The 15,927-nt window shown below is 40.9% G+C and overlaps 1 protein-coding gene across 1 annotated transcript; it reads right to left on the reverse strand.

The window, feature by feature from the left end:
- Positions 1–6,699: 6,699 nt before the first annotated feature.
- On the reverse strand, positions 6,700–8,704 carry foxi1 (forkhead box i1). Its single transcript, XM_032503097.1, has 2 exons — positions 8,007–8,704; positions 6,700–7,754 (listed from the first exon to the last, which is right to left on the reverse strand). Exons 1-2 carry the CDS (start codon positions 8,602–8,604, stop codon positions 7,222–7,224), a joined length of 1,131 nt encoding a protein of 376 aa, XP_032358988.1. The 5' UTR covers positions 8,605–8,704; the 3' UTR covers positions 6,700–7,221.
- Positions 8,705–15,927: the final 7,223 nt, after the last annotated feature.

Below are 15,927 nucleotides of genomic sequence, written 5' to 3' on the forward strand. Positions count from 1 at the left end.
ACTAAAACAACTTTTGAACGGATACGTTCCACCAAAACAAGTTCCTTCTCGAGGCTATTTTGCAACGGCACTGCGGCTATTCCCGATGCTTAGCCCATGACGATTGTGATTGACCTTCCTCCGCAGCGCTGTAGAAGAAGGTCTCTCAAAGCAAGACTAGTGTGGCCGGCTTTCTGTTTCTCCAAATATAAGTCAACACAGGGCATGAGAGTAACCTAGTGATTCACACAGGAATCAGCACCATCTCTTTTTTTTCACTGGCTAAATACAGTCTTTCCCTCTCGCTGTTTTAATTATGCCTTTGTGTGCCTCAGATTATCTGAGGCTTGTAAAACCCTTTTTTCCATCCCAGTGAATAAAAAAAGGCCTCTTTGTCAAGTGGGGGCATGTCAACACACTTCTATGGATGATGTTGGCCTCTCAGTGGTGCTGTCAGCATCAGTGTGGAGTGGATACTCACGCACATATGAAAACACGCATGGCCTCACGTGGCCATGTGCATCCTGGATAATGTCACAGCCCTGGAATGCCAAAAAGAGGGAACAGATTGCGTTAAATGAGTTAGTCACAACACTTGTTTTTATCAAAAAACGCAGTATGAGTAACATTAGCACATGGAGTGCAACTCACAGTGTTAACAGAGGAGCTTTTGCAGCGGCAGTGAGCCTGATTCCCCAGACAGGGTGCATGTCTTGTGTTTATAGTTGACACACTAGCTGTTTGGGGTTGATAGACTCCAATACCAACGTCAACACATAGCACTTGCTGCACGCTGATGTTTGTTTGAACACTTGTCTGGCAAATAAGCATCTCCTCTCTGTTTCCTGGGCTGCTGTTGCGCAAGACAGTTGGATTTACAAGTCCGTGGTATCTCTGTATTCCTAAAAAATAGTGCCACAACGAGATGAATGCATTTGCAATGCAATTCAACATTTTTTTTAAGTATTAAAAAAGGTGGAACAATTCCTAGTATGTGTCTTTCTGCTGTGGAAATTTCAGCATGTTAATTATTCTAGGCAATAAAAGAATGAATGTGTGTGGTAAAAATATGAATAGCTGATTGTGGTATAATTACATGCTTAAGGGGCCGGTCAACTTATCATGGTAACACATCTTCTTGATTAAAGCAGTTCAAAAGTGCTGCCTTTCTTTCCCTCCTCTTTAAGATTATAGCAGTTGCCTCAGAAGTGAGTCTGGGCCTTGAAGTGTAGGCCGGGATTAGTGGCTAACACAAAAGGAGCATTTGGAGGGGGTATGCCTGTCCCTTTTGAAAGGCTATCATTTAGAGCCTTCAGCCATAGATCATCTGCGCCTTACATGGGGAAAACTTGGTTAAATGTTGATCAGGCCCATTACTTGACTCTCTATGAGGGGTGCGTTTGATGGTTTAGGCCAGGGAGGGCTCCAGAGGTCTCTTAGTCTGTCTCCACTCTCCTGTGTCTCTATTGGTATGCATCACTCATAATAGAGCCAGGAGGTAGGGGGTCTCATTAGGGGCCGGGAGAGTGTTGTGTGTGTGTGGAGGGGGGGGGAATCAATGAATTCCTCAAGCAGATGCACTAGCATCCCAAAGGATTGAAGCTGAATAAGGCATCATGGGAGCAGGTGAAACAAATAAGGTCAATTTTTGTTTTTTTCAGCACCATATCTGTCTCTGAATGATGTGCATCATGATGTGTCTTAAAGTACAAAAGTGCTCTACAGGTGGAGTGCGTCATTTGACAACAGGAACTTCATCCAATGTAACGATCACACTGAGAGAGAGCTTCCTCAACAAGTGATACAGAGGAAGCTATTTTAAGGATCCCCTGAGTGCCGAATGATCCCCCGACTTCCGTCTTGCCACCAAAAGTCCAGACTTACAAGGGTACATTGGATTCCCTCTGGGTAGCTACTTCCTCTGTCATCTGTCACCACTTCCTGTCTATAAAGAGCAGGTAATGACAGCACGCAGGTGTTGCTAGCCGGGTGGTATCGCTGTAAGGCATCAGCAGCACAAAACATGCTATTTCCCCCAGGAACTTTAACACTGCTTGGTTCAGTTGCTTTAATTTCAAAATTTAGGTTCAAATCATTTTTTAGTTTCTTGCCTACAACTTGTTCACATACTGCAACAATTACCAAGGTGAATTTTAGTGTGTGCAAATAGGTTGAACGCACCATTATCATGTGCAAGACTTAAAGTGATCCCTGAACCGAGCTAAAATGATTACATATTGGCCGTTACTCAGATATTTGTTCTGCTGCACTGCACCTAGAAATTGATGTCCCATGAACCCTGGATATTGTTCTCATAAGGTCATGGTTTGAAATTTCATGTGGATGATGAATGGCTGCTGATTTATTGAGGAGCTTATGAGTAAGACGCTCCTTGTACTGAGATGATCAGAGAGTATAGTCATAAAAATAATAATGTGATAAACTGTTTTTTTCTTTACTTATTTTTAGATGTATTATTTTATCACAGAGAGTTGGCTTCAAGTGAATCAGAATGACCCATAACTTGTTGGAAACACCAGCCTGGTTGATGTGAACTCTCTTTTCTGACAGTGTGTTAAACCACTGCCATGCTTTGTTATGACAAAGGTCACGGATAAAGGATGATCTGCCTACAGTTCCCTAATGTGAGAACAAAGACTTTGTCAAAATATATTCCAGCAATAGAGTGAGCAGGGGATAAGTTACATTGTTTTGGGGATAGGTTTTCCAGACTGAGCGATGTGAAGACAGGCTACGGCTGTGGATTTACTGGGACTCGTTCTAGTCCGTTAATCCTTGTATCTCTTTGACTCTTTCAGCAGGTTCCTCTGCTGGCAAGCCTTGCAGGCTCTGAAGTGGCTTCCCTTCCTGTGCTCACCAATCATTCTAGGTCTTGGTATCCAAACTAGCTTGTTTCCACTGCTAGAATAGAGGGAGGCATGAGGTTCATGTGATAAAAGAAAATGATCTGCATGACAACACCAACAAATTGGAAACTTGTTAATTTAATTTTCAGTTTTTTTTTACATTAAGACATCTTAGCATTTAGTTTTGATTACTTTATACTGAGTAACACATATATATAATACTCAAATCTGAATTAAATAAAAAAGAGAAATAAAAATAAAAAAGAGCAAAGCTGTGTGTAGAGAATGACAAGTGGTGTAGTGAGAGGTGTCTCCACATTTTTCACATGCTCTCAACAACCGAGCAGTTTGTGTTAAAATGGCTCTTGTTCTGTATAAAATAATCCATATGGCTGCTGGTCCGGAGCGGGGATCCCATGCCGTTACCGGCCCATACGTTAGGCATTTTATGGGCCTCGGATGGGGAATGATGAAACCGAATCAGGTCATGCCAATTGATAGACATTCTCCTCAGCTATCATTTGCACACACAGTCCTTTTAAAGTGTAGTGAAGAGAGGTGCCCCCACCCCCCCTTCTTACAGCCGCACAGTGGCTTCCCCAGAAGCTGTCATCATATTGTTCTCTCAAATATTTAACTTCCTCAAGAGATTGAGCTGTAATATAAGAAATTATCCCTATAATGCCCACTGACTGCTACAAACAGATGTGAAATTTCAGGGTAGGACCAGACTGTAATCAGCCCCCCTATGACCAAGATATCATGTTCTTCACTGGGGTCAGACGTACAGTCTCGCTTTTCATATAACCGCTCAGATTTGTCTGTAACGTATATATATAACGTATCTGTGTTATATGGGCTATGGAGAATCAATTGGCTCTGGACACATTTGATTTGAAATCCTGAGTGCTTAACAAACCAAAAAATTGGCATGCAAAGCTCATCTTAAAGTCTACATAATCAAAAATAAGTCTACAGCACATTGCATTGCAAAAAACCTGCACAGCACATGTTTAAAAGCAGGTTATGGAGTTATGGATGGTTGAATGTCTTGTTCTAGTTGCACGTTTATCAGTTGAAGAGATCTCGCTTAAGAGCTAATGGGAGTTTCTCACTTTGCTGAGTGCAACTTTATCCAGCAGTGATTCATCACTCCAGCTCATGTCACTCACTAGATAACGTGGAAAAGCCTCCGGGTCCTAAACTGCAGACAACTACTTGTCATGTCTTTCAGGTTGTGATAGCTGAACTGTGATATCCTAAAATTAAAACCTTCATCTAAACAGAGCAACAGCCCTATTTGTGTATTTATTCTCCGCAGTAGTTGGATTTGTTCTCTCTCAGTAAAACTCAATGCAGAGGAAGGGAATAAGCGTCATTGGTCTCCATAGTTGGCATTGGATGACTTGCTGGTGTATATAGTCCTGCAAAAAGAAAGAGGATTAAAACAATCCAGTTCTGAAACACCAGCTTCTTCAATTATGAGCCAACCTTACCTTTGGAAGGATGACCCTTTGAGGCTGAAACCCATCATTATGGGTTTAGCCCATGAGGCATGTCTGGGGACTGGGGCCACCCTTATGCTTAGGTATTCTGCTGGGCCTAGGCCTTCAGGCCTGGAACCAGGGGCCCTCGAGCAGGTGATGCAGAGACATGGTGACCTGACTGATATTCATGTGGGCCGGGTAAATGTGCCCTTCAGGCACAAGGCACTGGAGCGTTACGTTTCTGAGAACTGAGAGGGCTGAATCGAACTTGGAAGGCAAGCGGATCTACTCTGTTGTTCGCTTTGCATGCACGCTTTGAGTTGTACCTTGATGAAGTATTCAGATATCTTACTTAAGTAAAAGTTGCACTACCACATGTAGAACTACTCTTCCACAAGTTAAAGCATTCACAATTTTACATAAGTAAAAGTACACAAGTAAACGTATTAATTTCTACAGAATGCTCCAGTTCTGAGTAATGTATACTATATGATTGCATCTTATCTATAAATGCATTCAAGACCAAGATCAAGAGTAACTTTATTGTCCCACATTGTGAGAAATTTGTATTGGGCACTTAAACGATGCTGCAGCCATTCCTTAATATGTAGGCATGACTAATGCTGCAGTTGGTGAAGGTGGGCCTATTTTATACACTTCATATACTGCCGGTTAGCTTAATAAATTATGTTACACCCTAATTTACAAGTTTAAGATTTTTTTTAGTATTAGAAATCTGAATCGACAAAGTAACTAAAGCTGTCAAATAAATGTATCAGAGTGGAACGTACAATAGTTGCCACCAAAATGTAAAGTTGCAAAAAATGCAAACTCTCAAGTTAAGTACAAGTAACCCAAATGTTCTTATTTTATTCTAATACTTTCACATTGAGTGAAAAGAACTGTTGATTGCGGAATCAAGGAATGACAGCAGTAAGACCTAAAAGGCTTCTGAAAGGCTTTACACTCCATTCACTGGACATGATGAGGATTTCAACAGAAAACTTGTTACTGTGAGAACCTGCTGCTGTATGACAAAAATTCTCTTTGTCTGATCCGTGGCCCTGCTCCACAGATAATAGAGCAAAATGTGGCCTGAGGGAGATAATTTGTTCCCAGATCTTCAGATCGCAATATTTTCATTTGATCCCAGGAGGGGATCTCTTGAATTGCCAGCTTCCATTGTGTTCCAACAAGGGGCACGAAAGTCTTGTCAATTAATTTTTCTTTTATTCCAGACCACAGAGCGCCTGAGTGAATTCAATTATTAACCAATTAAGAGGTGTTTCCTTTTATTTACAGGCTTTGATTCCGTGCGTATCCATATTGTGTGAAAATAAGGCAGGAGCGGGTGTTAAATCAGTTGAACATTTCCTCCGCATGGGCTGCTTAATATTTTCTTGCCAAAAGCAGCCTTTCTGTTGTGTCCCCTGGGTCACAAGGACAACAAAAAGAACATTGAACTCGCTCGTCAATTGTTCAGCGGATGCTCCTCCAACAGTGTTTCCCAATACAACAAAACCAAACAAAAACACACAAATCCCATTAACAGGATTCACACACCCGGAACAGCGTTTTGCGTGACAAGACTTTGGGAATAGATGGAGACAGGTGGAATATTCAGCAAACAGGTTAACATCAAACCGGCACAGTCTGAGTCAAATCCAGACAAAAAGCTGAACTTCTGAACTTGGTGGAAGTAAGTTAAAGGTCTGATTGCATGATGAAATGGGGCTATTGGAAGTGACAGGCGGAAAATGTCTCTGTCTAACACACTTTACTGCTTACAGCCACTTGACTTCAGATTTCCTGACAGGCTCTAAAGCATACTGGTTTATTTCCCTTTTTTTGGGAAAATGTTTGATAAATTAAACTGAATATTTGCATTTTTTTTTAACCAGACTAAGGCTCAATGGAAAACAGAAAGCACAGCACAGTCTCCAAAACATTATAAATTACCAATTTAATTTGAAAATCTTCAAAAGAAGTGGGTTTAGATGGTTTTGTTGTTTATTCATGTGAATACAAAATTGTACAATGAAAAACAAACAAATAATGGCCTAAAGATATCATTTACATATGATAAAACTACTATAAAACAAAATCCCCACTGACTCTACAATACTACAATACTACTACAATACACCCTGTTGGTCTCAATAGGAATTTGAAAAGTATTTAACCAGGAAAATCACAAAAAGGACATGAATTACTTCCATAACCAAGACCCAGGAGAGAACTAAATGATGTCTTGTAAAACTATTTAAAGTAGATGTATTAGTATGTATGTCTTACACAGTCTCAAAGATGGTTATCTCAGATTTTTTTACAGCCAACACTCAGATAAATGACAAGTAAGTCTGGAGTTAAAATAAATGAGTTTTATTCAAACATCGACTTTAGTTTAAACACAGAACACAATTCAGTTTAAAATACATGTCATAACTTCTTATGAAAATAATTTCTGTACATTTGTCTTCTTCTTCTTTGAGACAGGGAGTCGCCCGACCAAGCAGCTACAGTACAATGTATATTAACAAAAAAGATAAGTAAAGTAAGCACCCATCAGTTCATGGATATATTTCCGTGAGCTAATTTGTGAATTTAATAATTTACTACAAATAAACATAATGTTGCACTAGTATGGACACACCATAATGGATAAGGGGCAGTAAATAAACATGAACATTCCTTTTCAATAAACCTAATATATATTTCCCAGTTAGGAAGGGCTTTTGTGAAGAAAAAAAAAGACCTACCAGTTAATTTTACAATGATGCCTACTACACTATAGAAATGACAAATGTAATAGGCTACTAAAGAAATGTAATGCTAACAATGAGAGATCCATTACTTATTTAGTAAGCAGCCCAACACTGACAGACAGTCTACACCTCCGTTCCTTCCCGACTGTATATGAGGTTATTAACACTAAAATGGTTGGAGAGGCTCTGTACTGATGTGTAATAGTTCATTCTGTTGCTGTCAGAGTTCAGGGGAGAGATTAAAGTGGGCGAGTAGGAGCCCAGTCCGGACATGCCCTCTCTGGTCTGAGACAGTCCCCCGAGATGCCCGGAGCCGTAGTCCCGCTCCCCGCCCCGGGAGCCCTCCGTGCTGCCGCTGCCCGCCAGCAGCGAGTTCACGTTGGACACGAAATGACTGTAACACGGGCTGTGCTCCGCGGACGGAGACGGGGACGACTTGGACTCCGTGGAGGCCGGAGATCCGTGCAGGCTGGGCGGCGAGGAGCTCACGAGGCTGGCGGTGTCGGAGAGCTTGTGCGGGCCGTCCTCTGACTTGACGGGGAGTGCGGCGCTGTCAGCCCCGTTTATGTCAGCTCTCCTTTTTCTCTTCCGCCTGAAGTTCCCGTTGTCGAACATCTTCTCACAGTTTGGGTCCAGCGTCCAGTAGTTTCCCTTACCTGAATAAGAAGACACGGGTTAAATACGAGTATTGATGGCACACGTTTAGTTTACATTTTACATAGGCCTACAGACAACTACTATTATCAAACTGACAATGAGCTAGTTTCAAGATCAGTTTAATCAAGTTTAAGAGTTTTATGAAGACAAAATTAGCATCAATATGGCATACACAGTTCAAGTCTTGAAGCAGATATACTTTTTAAAAAAAAGCCTAGATCTAACATAAATAGCCTACTTCATTCACTCACCGGGGTCATCCTCGTCCCGTGCTACTTTTTTGAAGCAGTCGTTGAGTGACAAGTTGTGGCGGATTGAATTCTGCCATCCAGCTTTGCTCTTCTTGTAGAAAGGGAAGTTGTCAGCTACATACTGATAGATCTGACTTAGAGTCAGCTTTTTGTCCTGGGTGTTCTGTATGGCCATCGCTATCAGAGCTGAGTAGGAGTAAGGCGGTCTGACCATCTTGAAGAGTTCCTGCTGGCTGGATATGGACAGCCAGCCCAGATCTGCTGCACCAAACCCGGTGGGAGGCGGTAAAAACTGCCTCTGGTTGGACCCGTATCCAGACTGAATATAGGACGTGCCATTGTTCCCGGAAAGATAAGGAGAGGAGTTGATGCTGGGTCCGTTCAGCCATAGGTACGGGTTGGTGGACGGGGAGGTGTACTCTCCGAGGCCGTAGCTGGAGGGGTGCGTTGGCGGCCTCTGGGGGTGATGGTGGTGGAGGTTCTGTTGGTACACACCGTAGTTGTCGCAGTACACGGCCATGTCCAGGATCTCCTGAGCACTGTGGTGCTGAATAGGGCTGGTCTGCTGGTTAGATGCTTGCTGTCCAAAAGCGTTCATAATCCACCCTAACCAGATTCCCCAAAACCTAATTTCGTCTGTGTGTCTCCCTCAGGACTGAACTCATCCACAGAGGGCGGAGTATTTATGCGCAGCGGCCGGAGTCTCTACAGGTAGCTCATTGAAAACTTTTGGGATGGTCACACCCCTCTTTTCTGTCCTGCTGCAGCCCAGTTGTTGACCCAGAATCTCCATATCAAGGAGCACTGATACTGTCTTTAACTGCAATGCTGAGTTTAATGTTATTTTACGGTAGTTTCCCATTAAGGCACGTTAGTGAACTACCCGTGCGTAATTACGCACTGGAGCTTATTAGAATATGTTTTTAAAAACCCGCCGGAACAAAGTGGCGCTATTGCACTACGATTTAGTAGACTCGCCAGGGTAAATATTTGACCTCAACTCTTATTATTTCCAATTTTGGAAGATTCTGTTGTGTGATCTTTGTTGTTAGAATATAGTGATTCAAACTACAAGGTCTGGTTTTACCTATGAATCAGATTTTTTTTTACAAACATATCACCATCAATCTCATATATGTCTTAAAGTAATATATTATTAGATCTGCTGAGGAACAATAAACAGTTTTAATAAAAAAAAGAATCAACTGATATTCATTAATAGTCTAATTCGCATGTCAAAACGTTTAGACTTTTCTGCAGGACAGTGTCAAAGCCAAACAGCGAAGACCCGCGTGTATTTGTAAGAAGCGCCTTTCTCTTAAAATAAATTCGTTTGCAATAAACACTTCACAAGTGCCCAAAGTTTAGTGTCAACAAGTGACTCGTGGACAACACCTCCAGCAGGCTCCAGAACAAAACAGGCTTTGCCCCGTGAAATAAAAACAGCTATGATGTCATTCTATTAATTGACCTTTGCGAATTTCACTGCACACACATATTGGGAAAAATCAGTCGAATTCAACAGATTTCATAACTTTAACTTTTGATTTAGATAAATAAAAAAGTATTTTTAATAGCTCAGGTCAATAAAATAGGAAGTAAAACGGCAAACTTGTATGGAGGCCTGTAAGATAATTAACTTCGGTACACTGAAATCAACACCAGGACATGTCTATATTTCATATACAATTACGATATGGAGCTTCTAAAAGCACATACAAAAATAAGAATCTGCTCCTAAAGACTTACACTATTTTTTAATGTTTGCTCAGAGGGAAAACAACAAACCGAGTGGTTTCTATAGCAAACCTCTAGCAGGCAAATGGTCCGAGTTTCGATTGAGTGGAAAGTAGCCGATACTTTGGTCACCTTAGAATATTTGTAATCCTTCAACATTTTGTCTCCCACGATATTATGTTATTAGAACACGTCTGGAACTTATTACAGTAGGATGGCTGTGAACAACTGTAGCCATGTGTGATCAATCATTTTGAAAAATGCTGCTGTTATAAAGACACGTCTCAGAGTTTTCTCTGCTTGATACAGTTCCATCAATAGGCCCTCGTTCTGTGCCGTTTAGGACTCACACTCGCACTACTGCAGTTTACATTTCCAAGGAAACCCAACAAGTGCACATTGAATTTAAAATAACTGGTCGCGTTCAGGTCTGTGGTCTTCCCTGGGAAGAGTCGGCTCTGCAGGTTGCTGCCAGACTCCTGCACTAATCGGCAGAACATTCCTCCTCTCCATGACCTTGATGTAATTGTTTGGCTTCAAGGTGTTGTCCCGACCACAGGGTGTACAGCGGTGGTAAGCAGTGGACTCCACGGGGGGGATGTGGCATTTAACCCCTAGATGAAAACAACACAACCTGTTAGGTGTCTATCACCCAGTACAGCTAATTACTGCTGACTGGACGTCTCAACCTGACACTTTAATATTTATAATCTTAATTAGGGTTTTGTGGTGCTGAGGTATCAGCCCTGAATCTAAAAGTCTTTTTTTACAGTAGGTGAAAACTAATAATATAGTTTTAGTGCTTAGGACCTTTACATTGTTTTGTTTTTTTAATTATGGTTCTCATCATTTCACTGTTTTGCATTGGGGTTGATTAAGCCATCAATCACAATTGTCCTATCTTTTCCTCACCTATCTTCCTATCTTTCCTCTCAGATTGAGTTCAGAGATGTCGAATGGGGCTCGACATGGCAATCTCAAGCCCCCGTGTCATTGTAAAGTAATAATTCAAACATGCTGACTGTGAGTGTGGGAGGAGGGTGTCTATTGTTGCTCTGCCATGTCTGTCGTCATCCCCTGTTTCCTCAAGCTTTTTGAGGTCATGGGAGCTTTTCTCTGGGAGATCAAGTCAATCACGGTGGGGTCAGAGAGGCAGGGCTGAGCCACCGAAGGCCCCTTCAGGCCGAGACCAGAGAAAACCACTGCTGCAGGTAAATGGAGAATAAACCATTTCAGTGACTGAGTATGTATCAGCACATTTTACTGCTGAGATTACAGCTAAATGCTCACTGGATTTACAGCTTATTTTCTGTGTACAACCTTGACCATGTGGCCATATTTGTTATGTATCTGTTTATTGCTTTGAAGTAATTACCAGACCATTAGATGCACTTAAGGCCATTAAAATCATGAGAGGCCCAGATAAATTCTAACTGTGTAAAGAAGATTATCCCCTTATGCAGCCAGGGGCTTGTCCTTCTCGGAGTCTCCCCCCAGTGGAGGAACAAAGCAAAACAGACAACACATTTTGAGTTCTAATTAACGTACAGTCTCCATGCAGAGTGACATACGAAAATAAAAGCTGGTCTCGTTAAATACTTTGTAGAAAGTTAATTACACAGAAGACTGCGCAGGAGATTTAAAACACTAGAAGTGTTGTGATGTGAAACTTGGCAGGCAGAGTAGCAGTCTGGCCTCGGTGCATCATTCATTTTTACACTCAGTGGTCTTTTTTCTTTAGGATGGCAAAGACACATGCACTGCAAGACACATTAATAATAGGATCTCTAGCTGAGCTTTGCACATTTCCTCAACGGTTCTTATCAAACAAATCAAATGTAACTCTGTCATTTTTGACCACTCATAACGTGCAAGGCAAACAATATATTTCTTAAATAACGGAGTGATAGTAATAGCAAATTTTAAGTAAAAGATCCCCTTCAAGATATTTTAAAATATGCTTTCATTGGAATAACGAATTATGTCTGGCATTTTGAAAAAAAAAAAAAAAATAGTTAAGCATTCTGAAAATGAAATTTTCCTGATTGAAAAATCCCAAATCTATGAATGTGAACATGTTTTTCGCTTCAAAGGTTTGACTACTAGTCACAAGATGCTTTCTACATCACTGAAAAGTCAATGTCTAGTGTATGTGGGCTAGAGGCTTCAAGTTCCTACATTACAGTTGTGTAAGTTGCATATTGAACCACGACTGGCTTCCAAACTAGCTGTGATGTCACAAAATCATCTCGCTCATTCACGCCTCAAACCTTCAGCTGAGCACCAAGACATTGTTTCTTCTTCAGCAGATAACAGTACATACGTACGTCAGTCTGCAAAGTTAAGTCCAAACATCCAAGTGAAGTGATAAAAAGGATTTTTGAGTAGAGGTAGACTTTAAGTTTGCTTTGAAGGCATTTGGATCAACAGCTTCAACTTAAATTTCAACTATCAATAGCACATACTGTACATTAGTCTACCTGTCAGGCCTAAGGGAGGGGAATATGTTTCTTAGTAATTAGACGTTCCTCCCTGTGTAGTCCCCTTTGACCAATTACTGTTTGGCCCTGGCAGTCTGTCTCCAGAAGCTAAGGAGGCAGCCCTGCAGACAGCACGCTGACAGAGGGAGAAATACAACCAGTCCGGCCTCCTGCTCTGCTGCTGTTGGTTGCATTAGTTTAATGCTCTCCTCCGCTGGGCAGATGTACACCTCTGCTCCAGATTACATCCTTGGAGAGATCAGATGTTACTGGTCCATTAGAGCCCAAAATCCCACATCTGCTCACCATCGGCTACCGGTTTCCTAGCCTAATCTTTAAAATGCGGAAACTTGGCATAGGGAGTGTCATGAATTGAGAAATCCAAGCAGAAATATTTCAATTCCGAACTTCCATAAACCTTTGCATAACTGCTGCTTCAATTCAACGTTGCAAAGATACTGTGGATCTGATTTGATATAGTAGGGTGCTGGTGGTATCAAGACTATTCATTTGAATTTAAAATTACATTTAAGCAAAAGGTTTATGTCACTTTGGCAACATTACTCATCCAGGCAGTGTGATGTAGCAGGCAGAATGCACTGACAGCATTATCCAGATGAGGGCAGCATTGCTTTAGACATGATACCTTCAGCATTGCTCAATAAAACACAACATTTACACCCATCTCTCAAATATGCTGTGCAACTTCCTGAGAGGAAACACATATTAAAATGTAGAATCCGTTGTATGATTATTAAAAAAAAAAAGAGGCTTTAGAGTTTAGAGGGAAAGTGATGAAATGCTCCGCTGGCTGGAAGTCGATCTCGACAAGATGCCAGTGGATTATAATGTCAGATGTAAGAATATGTGTGATAATTCATTGAATTGTGCCATTTGCACGAGAAATACTTCTGAAGCTCAAAAATACAGCTATGAGATCAAAAAGACGAAATTACAACGATTTAATTAACTGGCTTAAATCAGTATTCTGCTATTGGGACAGCATGCCTGTGGCACTTAGAAGGTATTTCCGTGCACTAACTGGGAGCTCTTCTTCCTCAGCTCTCCACCCCCGATCTCTAGGTATGTCTCCTAGCAACACGTCGCACCAACCGCCAGGGAAAACCCAGTGCATCATAATAGCCTCAGCTAATATAGATCACCGCCGCCACTTGGCTCTCTCCCTCAAACCAAAAATAATAAGCCTGTGTACGGATGTACATTTTGTATTTAGTGCTGAATGCAGCACAAAATAACGAGCTCAGATTTAAAATGCCACCTGTGCTCTATGGTCCGGCGTTGACTAGTCTCTGTGCTTGTGACAGCCGCTCTCCATGAGAGAGCGATGGAGTGTCTGTCTGGAGTTTGTAAAGTTGGAGGCAAGTACAGAAAAAGCAGCATTAAAATGTTCAATCAAAGGCTCGGGTACCAGTGCAGGTGTTCATAAGCTCCTTCGACAGATTAGAGAAAAGCTCATGCTATCAGCAAAATCTCACACTTTAAAAGTATTTGAAACATTCGAAAGTTCACTAAAAGTAACTCAGATTCTCGTTGTGTCAATATTTACTGCAGCCCATTTAGAGTAGGGCTGCAACTGATGACTATTTTTCACAGGAAACTTGACATTTCCGAGGTTAGATCCAAAGACCCCTGGGGGCCCAATTAATCAACCAATAATTTCAGCTCTCTAGCCTATAGGCTATTGTGTCCATTGGGCTCCAACAAGCAGTTCAAAATGCAAAAAGATCAAATTGACTATGATTTAAAACAAGCCAAAGCTGCACATCCCCACATTTGACAACCTGGGACCATCAAAAGCCATTTTTGCTTGAAAACGGACTAAACCAATACTCAATATAATCACAAATGAATTTTGTGTCAAATGACTCATCGATAGACTAATTCCTGCAGCTTTACACAACTTAAACTGTTCCATCATATTACTAACCACGTCTTGATTTAAATGGAGGACCGCAATTGAAATAATTCCACAGTAGGCTATGTTGTCTCAATGATTTATCTGTTATGTTTGGAAAGAAAGGGAAAAAAAGAATCTTCAGTAAACATCAACTCATTGACAATGTTTAGTCCATATTTCTGAAAAGCAAATGCTCACACAATAGAGTGTGAAAACACAAGCCTCGTTGTTGCCACACAAGAGATGTGTGCTCTGTCACTGAACACAATCCATTCAGTCAGTTCCTGCATGACACTATCTGTGGCAGCTCCACCCAACACTGCACTGTCATGCTGACATCTATTGACTGCTGGTGAAGCTACATGTTTGTTTACAAGTAGCTTTAACAGGCAGCTGTACATTTAGTTGGCGACCTGTGATGTGTATTAAGTCTTTTTCATTTCTTACCAGGTTGATATTTAAGATTCCTACTGAATGATTTGTTTAATGGCATGTTTTTCTAGATTTGAGAGTAAACTGTAAACAATATCAGTATATACAGACTCCAGATGATAATAAGACTGAACTGTATTTATCCTGAGAGAGATTGTTGTAAAGCAATTGTAGTGCAAAAGGAGGAATAAGTGGAAATATAAAATATCACAAAATCCACAATATACAATAAAACACAATAAAATTCCAAAAATATAAAGTCAACAGTAGGGATCATAAGTTTCTCATATCTCAAGTTGAAGATGATGGTTTTTTTTAGTCGGATTGGAATGCTGGACATCATATTTACATAGTATGTAACTTTGGATCGCCAGAGACTTTTACATTTGCATCAAACAACCGCTGCCTTCGTCATACCCGATCTTTATCCATCATAAAATTTGTAGCCATGTCAGTCAGACAAACTGTCCACCACTGAAATATTTCAACAACTATTAGATACAGTAGATTGTCATGACATTTTGTACAAACATTCATGGTGCCCAGATGATAAATCTTACTGACCTTGGTTTGAAGATGTTCTCTAGCGCCACCAGCAGGTTGACATTTGTAGTCCTGAGTGAAACATCTCACCCACGATTGGATGGAGTGCCATGGAATCTGGTACATACATTCATTTGGTTTATGACTAAATACTTGTAATAATTGCTACAGCCTCAGCTAAATAGCATATGTTAGCATGCTTATACACTAAACTTAGTTCATGAACATGGTAGACATTGTACCAACCTGCTTAACATCAGCATGTTAGCTTTGTCATTATGAGCATGTTAACATTCTCAGATTAGCATTTAGCTGACAGAACCTCTGTGCCTAACTACAGCCTCACAGCAGGTAGCATGTCTGTAGACTCTAAAAATTAACATTTCTGTTGACAATTAGACTAAGCGACAGACAACAATCCTAGCCCAAAAAAAATGAATCTGTAAAGCAGTACAGCTAACTCCTGAAAATCTGTTTTCTACGAGTGTATGACACATTAACAGTATATTAGCAACCACTAACTATGGCCATTACTTGTAAAGAGTCTCTATTTACAATAATACCATAGAAGTACCATAGACAGCTGTGATTGGATATATGCAAAAATGTTGCTTCATGGTAATATTGTCCTCTTTCATTATGCAAAGAAGACATTTACAGAGGAGCATGCACATTTGCAACCTCACAGCAAATTAAAGTGTGTCAAGAGGGAAGGAAAATATACACATTATTCCAGGCTGAAATGACAAATGAGATGGGGATAGAGTGCGCTGTAAATACATTTCTCCTGGAGAGAAGGAGCTACCCCCCC

This window comes from Etheostoma spectabile, chromosome 21 (genome assembly GCF_008692095.1).
Source record: "Etheostoma spectabile isolate EspeVRDwgs_2016 chromosome 21, UIUC_Espe_1.0, whole genome shotgun sequence".
Classification (NCBI taxonomy): domain Eukaryota; kingdom Metazoa; phylum Chordata; class Actinopteri; order Perciformes; family Percidae; genus Etheostoma; species Etheostoma spectabile.